Source organism: Labrus mixtus, chromosome 6 (assembly GCF_963584025.1).
Source record: "Labrus mixtus chromosome 6, fLabMix1.1, whole genome shotgun sequence".
In the NCBI taxonomy this organism is placed as follows: domain Eukaryota; kingdom Metazoa; phylum Chordata; class Actinopteri; order Labriformes; family Labridae; genus Labrus; species Labrus mixtus.
In genome coordinates, this window is record NC_083617.1 from 28,978,907 (window position 1) to 28,987,801 (window position 8,895).

Sequence of the window (8,895 nt, forward strand, 5' to 3'; positions counted from 1 at the left end):
AAAAAGAGATGGACAGTTAACAAGCCTGTGCTGCAGCTCCGCAGTGTGTTCAATGGTGACTGTTACCCTCCTATGATCTCTTTGCCCTCCAATCCTCCACACCGGTCACATAAATGAAAGCTCTGAGTATGCTGTGTGCTTAAAATGACAGTATTATTACAGTATGCAGGAGTCAACATGTGGGCATTTTGCAGCTGCGTAGGCACCTTTAAAAATATCAGGTATGCATAATACCTTCAATAACCTGATTCAAACTTCTCCACAGCAGGGTCAGAACAACATGCACGACTTTGATTCAAACAACCACATTGTGGCTCCTTAAAATAAACAAATCCACATCAAATCGCCCCCATACAACTCTTTGTCATCTGGGTCACACACACAGAAACACACAGAAACACTATTTCAATTCATTGTGCGTGTTCATGTTCTATGAAGACTGCTGCCAGTCCATGGAGTGTCTCTTGTGGGGGGGCTCTAAGCTTTAAAAGCTTAGAGCATTGGGGAAGCAGATAGCATCAAGTTTTCATAGCTGAACTTATTTGAACTTAAGTCCCAGCTCTCATATGTCTACTCAAAAGGTTTTTACCAATCAACATGTCTAGAGTCAGTGTGTGCAACGGCGGGGTTGGTGTTATATGCTTCTTGGTTAGGTTATCTCTGCTTAATACAGGCTAAATCGTTACACTGTATTCATACTGGAAAGTAGAGTTGTTCAAAGACTTTATTAGAGGCTTGGTTATGTTATGACAGTATTATGGTTTAACACTGTATCCCTCTAACAACAGCCGTTTTATCCCTAAAACACCGACAGGCTCCTCCATCCATTCATTTATTATCCAACACCCTGCTCCATTATTCATTCATTCTTAATACAAAGTGCTCTTAATCCCGTGTGTTCCCACTCACCTGTCAGACGCTGAGAAGCCTAATGACACTATATGACAATCTGGAGCAGCTATGACATAAACCCAGGAGTCAGGATTGATCACAAAATATGATTATGATGATTTTGATCTTGAATTTGCAGATACATTTGTTTGTGCATGATAGAAACTTAGACTGATCTTTTCCTGCAATGTTCAACTTATATTCAAAGTGTTATTTGCCCATCAAGTGAGATCTTAAACATTTGCATTGTAGGGGAATTTAGTTTCCTTTATTCAGTAAAAAAGGGAGAAATTACATTTAATAATTGCTTATATCGCCTTTAGATCACATCAAATCTACACATTTAAAAAAATGATTTTGATGAACACTGACTTGACGTCAGCCTTTGTTTAATGCTGTTATCACTTGGTTTTAGGCAAACTGGGAACCATAAGCAGTTTCAGACATACCCTCATCTCTTAATGTGAAATCCACATTCAAGTGTAAAGTATAAAAAAAAGAAAAAGTTCTGTCAAACTGTGTCTTTCAACTCAGTCCTCATTTTGCAGCTAAACAGATAAGATGCACATCATTTCTCCTCTACTTGATTCTTCACTTGTTTGTGCAGTGTTTGAACACAGCAGCTGACAGAAAAAAAAGTAAGAAAGTATGATAAAAACATAAAAGAAGCCCTGTAGTGTGTTTGAGATTATGAAACTGCTTTTTTCCCTGAAGTTTTTTCCCTGAAACCAGCTGCAGTGCAATCTGATACCCAGCATCACACGATAACACTCAATCTGAACACAAGATAGAAATCATCAAGTGGAAATAAGCATGAACAGAGACTGTCACGGAAGTACGTGAACTACACTATCCAAAATTATCAACAAACATGTAAGATTAGTGCTTTTGTCTTGTACGAAGAAAAAGTAGCTCAGAGGAATTAAAGTGCTCTTAACTACATTGTTGTTATTTGTTCAGTTTTTTCAAATTAGTTAATTAATAGTTTTTGAACAAAAGCATAGTTGTCAAGATCAAGTAAACAAGATCGACCTTAAGTACCTCAGGGACATACAATAGTTTCTGTGTTTGAAGATTTTCTTAAGTACACTGCCATGTAGCCTACAGCATACTCAATCCTCAGCTCCTGCAGTCACATGTCCCATGTGTCCTTGGGCAAGACCCCAAGTTTCTCCCACTGCTTTGTCGTGGAGTATGAACCTGTTTGCATGGGATTAGTTACTCCTGATGGTCACTTTACTCAGCAGCCTCTACCATCAGTGTGTGAATGTGTAGGTGTGACCTGCGGTGTAAAAACACTTTGAATAGTCAGAAGACTAGAAAAGCGCTGTACAAGCTCAAGTCCATTTACCATTTAATGAGTGACTTAATTTATGACTATAAATGGTCAAACTAGCTTGTACTACAAAATCCATTTACCACTTCCCATGTATATTGTGTACAAAAGAAACCACTTAAGCAATGTAGTTTTAAAAGGGGGGCATTGTCTGATATCTAATGAGGCCCGGTAACCAGGACTTTCCTTAATAAACTGGTAAATTAACCGTCAGTGTTTTATTCTGAAAAATTGACCGAAAATGTTGTTTTTGCTGTCAATAATAGATTTTTAATCGGCCAAAATCAGTGCTGGTGAGTCAGACCTCAGTAGTACTGTGATATACTGGATGATGTCATAAATGAAGATTATTAAGGCACTGACACTGCTGCCAGGGGCTCTTGGGTTTTGATGCTTTGATTGTTGTGGGCTGACAACCTCTGCCATCAGGGTGTGAATGTGTAGGTGTGACCTGTGTCAGAAGACTAAAACAGCGCTGTATAAGCTCAAGTCCATTTACCATTCCCTGATCTGGCTAATTGATTGAAATTAAATGAAGCTTTGCGTCCATGCAGGTGACGTGGCCCAGCGGTAATTGGCTAACAGCCTGCTGATTGAATTATTGCTTTTTTTCACTCAGTAACCAATCTCATCTCATTCTCACAACACGGTGGTTCATTTGATCCCTGCTACACCAATGCTGCTCACACTGCACCGCTGCTGCTGGCTAAGCTTTGCGTCCACCACCACAGCCTCCTCCTTTCTAGCCTTAAGCTTTTGGTGCACCCTCATTGCTCTCCCTGGAAAGCTGTGGTGGCATGCTGCTCAGCTAACCCGGTGAGCATCTTTATTGCTGAGCTCTCAGCACCAAGGTCAACTCTATTACAAGTTGGCAATAAATGGTGTGATCTATAACAAGAATTTATTTGATTGAAAATGTTTCCGGTTTGGATTCTGCTGTTTCCAGATCACAAATCTTGCTGAGATGTAGTTAGCATTGTTTTGAGTTGTACATGTATTTGAAGTACTGATGGATTATGTTGACACTTTCTCTTGTTGCAGATCAAACTCAACAGCAAAGGACTGATCTTCTCCGTCGGCCTCCTGCTGGCCTCTGTGTTTATGACTGTGAGTACACAACAACATGTCAGATTCAGAGTTCTGTCTATTGGTCTGTTTCCCTGCCTGTCTCTCTACCTGTCTGCTCATCCTGTCTCCGTCTTCGGTCCAGGTCCTGGGAGTCCACCTCAACAAGTGGACGTTGAACAAGCGTCTGGGTTTCATGTGTCTCTTTCTCTACTCGGTCTTCCTGTGTTTCTCCTGCCTCATTGAGTACAACATCTTCACCTTCGTCAACCTGCCGACCTGCCGTGATGAATGAGACACACAAACACAGTCGCATACACACACACACACACTGATGCACACACTCGCACGAGAAGTGGTGTTTGCGTGAAAGAGACGTGGTATTTGATGATAGATTGAGAACGAGGAAGTAGAATTTAAAAAAACTGTAAAACAGCAGAAATGATTTGAAGAAAAAAAAAAGTGTCCTGCTTTTATCTCTTTTGTGAGGAGAGATCCGGTTCTGCTCTTTTTCTCTTTTTTTTTTTTCTTGGTCTTTCTGCACAGTGCAATATGAAGCTGCTCTGGTGTTTGCTCACAACCAGAGTGTGGGATTCATTTCAGGCGCAGAGATAGGAATGACTGACTGTTTCTAAGCCTTCCCAAAGGACTGCACTGAAGACAACAACAACAACAACAACAACAACGACGACGACAACACAACAACAAAAACTTGTTTACCGACTACTGCTTGCTTCTGACGCGAGGACCTTTTTTTCCCCCACAGTGTTTTGGTGTAAAAGGTGTATTGTTTACTAGCTGCTAACCTTTCCTGAGAAGAAAGAAGAATCGTATAGATATTGGGAGTTATATTGATAAAAGCAATGATGTAAAGGGTTTGGGGGGGGGGGGGTTGCGTGCGGTGTCGCAGATAATGAGCATTCGTTTCAGAAAAAGAACGGAATCTGACACATTTTGTCCCACTCCATTGTTGAGTTGTGACTTTTTCCAATAATGTTCACAACATTTTCAGACATACAGCAAATCAGAACTGCACGACCCCGTCCTACGACACAGAATTACCCCCCCATTTTTATAAATTAACTGAAATAGCATCACAGCTGTAGCTTCTGTCTTTTGTACTGAGAGTTTATTAGATTTGTGGAGAGTTTGTATTTCTTTTCTCTTGTGTAAATAGCCCACCTGTGTAAATACCCCCCAGATGTGATATGTATTATTTATTCATGTCAAACGCACATTTCTCCTCTGGAGGTCACAAAACACCCAGGCAGGTTTTTATTTATGAATCCAGGGGTAGCTTAAGTCCACACCTAAGACCACCAAATTCAGAAGACCACTGGTGTTGAAGCAAGCACAATTTTCTCTGGAGGTGGATTTCATTTATAGCGTTTTTTAGTTTTGTGATGATGTAAAAAAAAACAGAAGTCAAACATGCACTGAAGAGCTGAAAGAGGCTTCACAGGGAGACAGGAAGTGCTCCTCCTCATAATGCATGCTGATTACAGGGACAGCCTCCTTGTAAAATGAAGCAGTGTTTGTGAGTTTATCGTAGTGAAGACTTTAGATTTTAGGTTCCAGCAGGTTGTCATGGGTTCATGCACTGCTGCTTTTTTGTTTTTGTTTTTGCAAAGAAACTGACCAAATAGACTCAAAAACAGTGGCGGCATTATGAAAGAGAAGAGCCAAGCAAGTTGGACGAGGTGTGTCCTCGATGTTGGATGGATGTCCTGGGTTCTTACTCCTTTGTGGTCCCAAAGAGGGACTGAGATATGTTAGTGGTGTTACCGTAGGAGTAGAGTAAAGATGCAATATAAAGCATCAGGACTTTAGTCCCAGCTTGAAATATTTAAAAGTTGGGATGTTTATTTTTTTTTCCAGGAGTTCTTTGTATTTTGTAATGCCTAATGTCTAACTTTTGTCCAGCTATGGTAGGTTTGTGGTACATAAATATTCCTACTAGTTTTTAGAAGCATGTACAACGTGGTTTGTGAACCCTACATGAGGATTTTTTTATTTCCAATTTATGAGAGTCGATGCACGCCAGCGAAGTCACTTTTTTTTTTCCTCAAAGACTTCCGTCCCTGCAGAAGTGAACACTCGTCCGTCAGGGCCCGTTGATTCTCACTCAGAATGCATCCAAATGTCAGCTTTTCCTCCAGAAAGGTTCATTTGAAATGTCAAGTGCCCCACTCTCTTTTCCCCGTTGAGGGAATGCAAGTGTCGAAACAAAGTCGAACTTCTTTTGCAGGTATATTTTAATTTATTGATCAGACATATGAGATATCAAATCTGAGAGGTATTGTCGTTTGAATGTACAAATAATTAATGTGCTTTTGTGTTTATATTTCATACGTATTTATTTCTTTTAGTGACACAGGTAGAGAACTCTGTGCTATGACCGGGAAACAGGGTTTCAATGTCTTTTGAATCTTATGTAATGCAATAATAATATGACCTTACAAATATGTAAATATGCTTTAAAGATCAAAGATGAATTTATAAGAGTTTAAAAAGATGTATTCAAATTGTAAATTATGTTTTCTCTATATGTGACACTGTAACAGCTCGTCATTCCTGATGAAATTATTTGTTAATGACTTTTCAACAAATCCAAACAGGACTGTTATGAACATAAAGAGCCCATCAGCATGGCCGGCACTACCACACAGCACAGTCAAATTCCTAGTAAGCAGAATTACCGAAAGCATCATCAGATACGGTCCGTTCTGGTCTAAATGTTTGGCTACAGTTCAGAATCTGTCGTATCTGTGCAGAAAAACGGTTGCACCTCAGTGTACAAAGACAGAGCTTTATACAAATGCATGTTTTCAGGTCCCATCTTTCTCAACATTTTCAAACAAATGAAATTCTAACTGGAGTTAAGATTTAATGTTCTGAGACAGGAAACAAAGAAACATCTTGGTTTAGATCAGTGGTTCTCAACTGGTCTATTCGAAGGTCCTTCAACCAATCAGATTTATTGAATGAAAAAGAGTGCAGTTTGGACCACAGATGGTATGAAACGTATGACTGAACAAAGAGAAGGAACAAAACCAAGATGTTTTAAGAGAGCTTCATAGACTTTAACTTTTTTTTTTCTCCAGTCACATGTTCGCAACCCACTTTTAGATCCCGACCCACCATTTGAGAACCACGGGTTTAGATCATGGTGTGACTTTATAAGCATTAACTTCTATCAAGGGAAATTCTATGGAGGCTTAATAACATCAGTGAGGAAGAAGAACCAATAGATTCAATGTAAGAAGTGGCACAAGGGTTAGCAAAACAGTTATGACATTTGAACTCACAAGCTTCAATTACTTATATACTTAGATTTTACAAATTAAACAAAGTGACGTAAGTCAAATTAAGAAGCAAAAATAAAAAAGTAATTTTGAACTGTTTTAAGTTTTGAGTGAAACATTTTGACCATCATATCTCTGACTCAGTATCACATCTTTTAAACCGACTAAATTCAATCGTTTTTCACTTTTAAAGGTAGGTTTGGTCATTTTATCCAGCATACACTATTCGTCACATTAGTTAACACGGTCTTTAGTCACATAAATAAGGAAGCGGTTTAAACGTGGACTGGTGCTAAGCACAGGGAGCCAACGAGGCATTTGATTGGTACTTTCCATCCAGACCTCATGGCAGTGATAGGTGGGAGTTTGTACAGGTTATTTTTTCTGAGTAACAGTTCTGAGTATTTATGGCAGCATTTAGTTAGTTAATATCATGTGAGCACAATATAACTATCTTGTTCCCACAAGTTAATATCTTGTATCTTATATTTATTCATTATTTAAATCTCCATTCATTATTTTGTGCTCGGGCTTTTCTTTTCTTCTTAATTTTTGCATATTCCTCTGACCTTTTCCCCTTAAGCTGGCTATTATCAATTCTAATAATAAATGTTACAAACTGCAGTTTCCAGGGATTTTCCTCTCTCAGAATCTACAATTACACACATATTTCTTTGTAAGAAGCCATAGGGCTAATTAAACAAAGTGTTATTTAATACATCTGAACTGTTCCAAAATCCCAATGACTGTTGGTAGTCACTTGTTAACATCAACATAGGACCTTTAAGTATCTGTATTGTAGCATTGCTGGCACATACTAGTCTCTAGGAATAGGATCAGGTCTTGATAAGGTGACTAATAGAGCCATGCAGTCTCTTTGTCAGACATGATGCTGGCTACACGGCATAAATCATCCTTTAATGCCTCAAAGTATAAGCAGTATCTTTACAAACCAGGGCATTTTATTTTCCAGTTTATTCGTATATATCAGAGATTATCTGTATCATGCACTTTATTGTTTTACAACTGACTATATCGATTATTTGGTTCATTACCTTCTGTGCTGCTATTCACTACATGGACCTAACACCTAAACATGGGGGTACCATGTCCTTAAAACCAACCAAACAACCACAAAGACGCTCACATTGAAAAGTAAAGAAGCATCTTGTAGAGGAGATTTCTTATAAATTTGTGATATTCACATGGATGATATTGCTGGTGTACATATGTACATAGATAGGTGTAAATGTATTTATATATTTTTTGTCTCAATCTGTATATCTGTTGAATATATTTTCATAGATACTAGGTCTCCCTTGTACTTCCCTTTGTTTCAATGTGTTTGAGACCTCTGAAGCTAACGTCCTTTGTTTACTCGCATGGAGATATTTCAATATGATCAATTATTTATGGTAAATCTTTATGACATTTGGGATGAGAGTCCATTGTGTTTTAGATGGCACTGGATTTAATTCAAACTGGATGTCCTAGATGACTGCATGCTGTTGCTAGCATAGGATATTCGAGATGGAGAGTGAGAGTGTTTGCAGACGATACGGTTCTCTACGTGTCCAAGCGTTACCTCTTTCTACACAAGAAACTTTTCAATAGAATTGTTTACTTTGTGTTTAAGTGTTTCAAATGTACTTTTAGAGATCATTTTGCTACCTGAGCATTAATAAAGTTGTCTTTGCTTAAGGTAATAAATCCTTGTTGTGTGGTTCTTTTTTCTTGGATCAACGTACTCTTAAATGCACGCAGAAAGTTGTCCATAACAAAGACCTCTGAGTGTGTGTGTGTGTGTGTGTGTTTTAGTCAGTCGAGAATCTACACAACCATTCCTCGACGACAGACTTGGCAGGTGTATAGCTGTGGACCTGAGGAAGTGCAGATGGGCTCATATTGTTGCTAAAACATTTTAAATAGTTTTGCTGTGGCGCAGTACAATGGAATCAAAAACTACTGAGAAACACAACACCAGTGGAAACAACACACACAGCGCACTGCAGAAGGAGACTCGCCCAGTTATTTACACATACTGTATTAAGGTCGCTGAGTGGACTAGACAGGACACACTCGACATTGCAACATAGGTTTACCCTTTCGTTTTGCTAAATGGAGGCTATCTTTAGTACTAATCAGGTCCACCTTTCCATAAACAACACACCCACGCACAGGAGACTTGCCGAAGGCAATGTCTTGAAGGTACACGTTCAATAACCGTCGTTAACAAAAGTCTAATGAAATCCCTCACTTAAAAGCTCATTTGGGCACTTTGATTGACCACAGAACTAC

General features: G+C 39.0%; 1 protein-coding gene across 1 annotated transcript in view; it reads left to right on the forward strand.

The window, feature by feature from the left end:
• The window catches only part of slc24a3 (solute carrier family 24 member 3), a 102,158-nt gene extending 93,851 nt beyond the window's left edge, over positions 1 to 8,307 (forward strand). Inside the window, exons 16-17 of the mRNA XM_061040822.1 lie at positions 3,269 to 3,334; positions 3,438 to 8,307. Of these exons, the coding sequence (XP_060896805.1) occupies positions 3,269 to 3,334; positions 3,438 to 3,587 (216 nt within the window). The 3' untranslated portion in view covers positions 3,588 to 8,307. The remainder of the gene's footprint in view (positions 1 to 3,268; positions 3,335 to 3,437) is intronic.
• Positions 8,308 to 8,895: the final 588 nt, after the last annotated feature.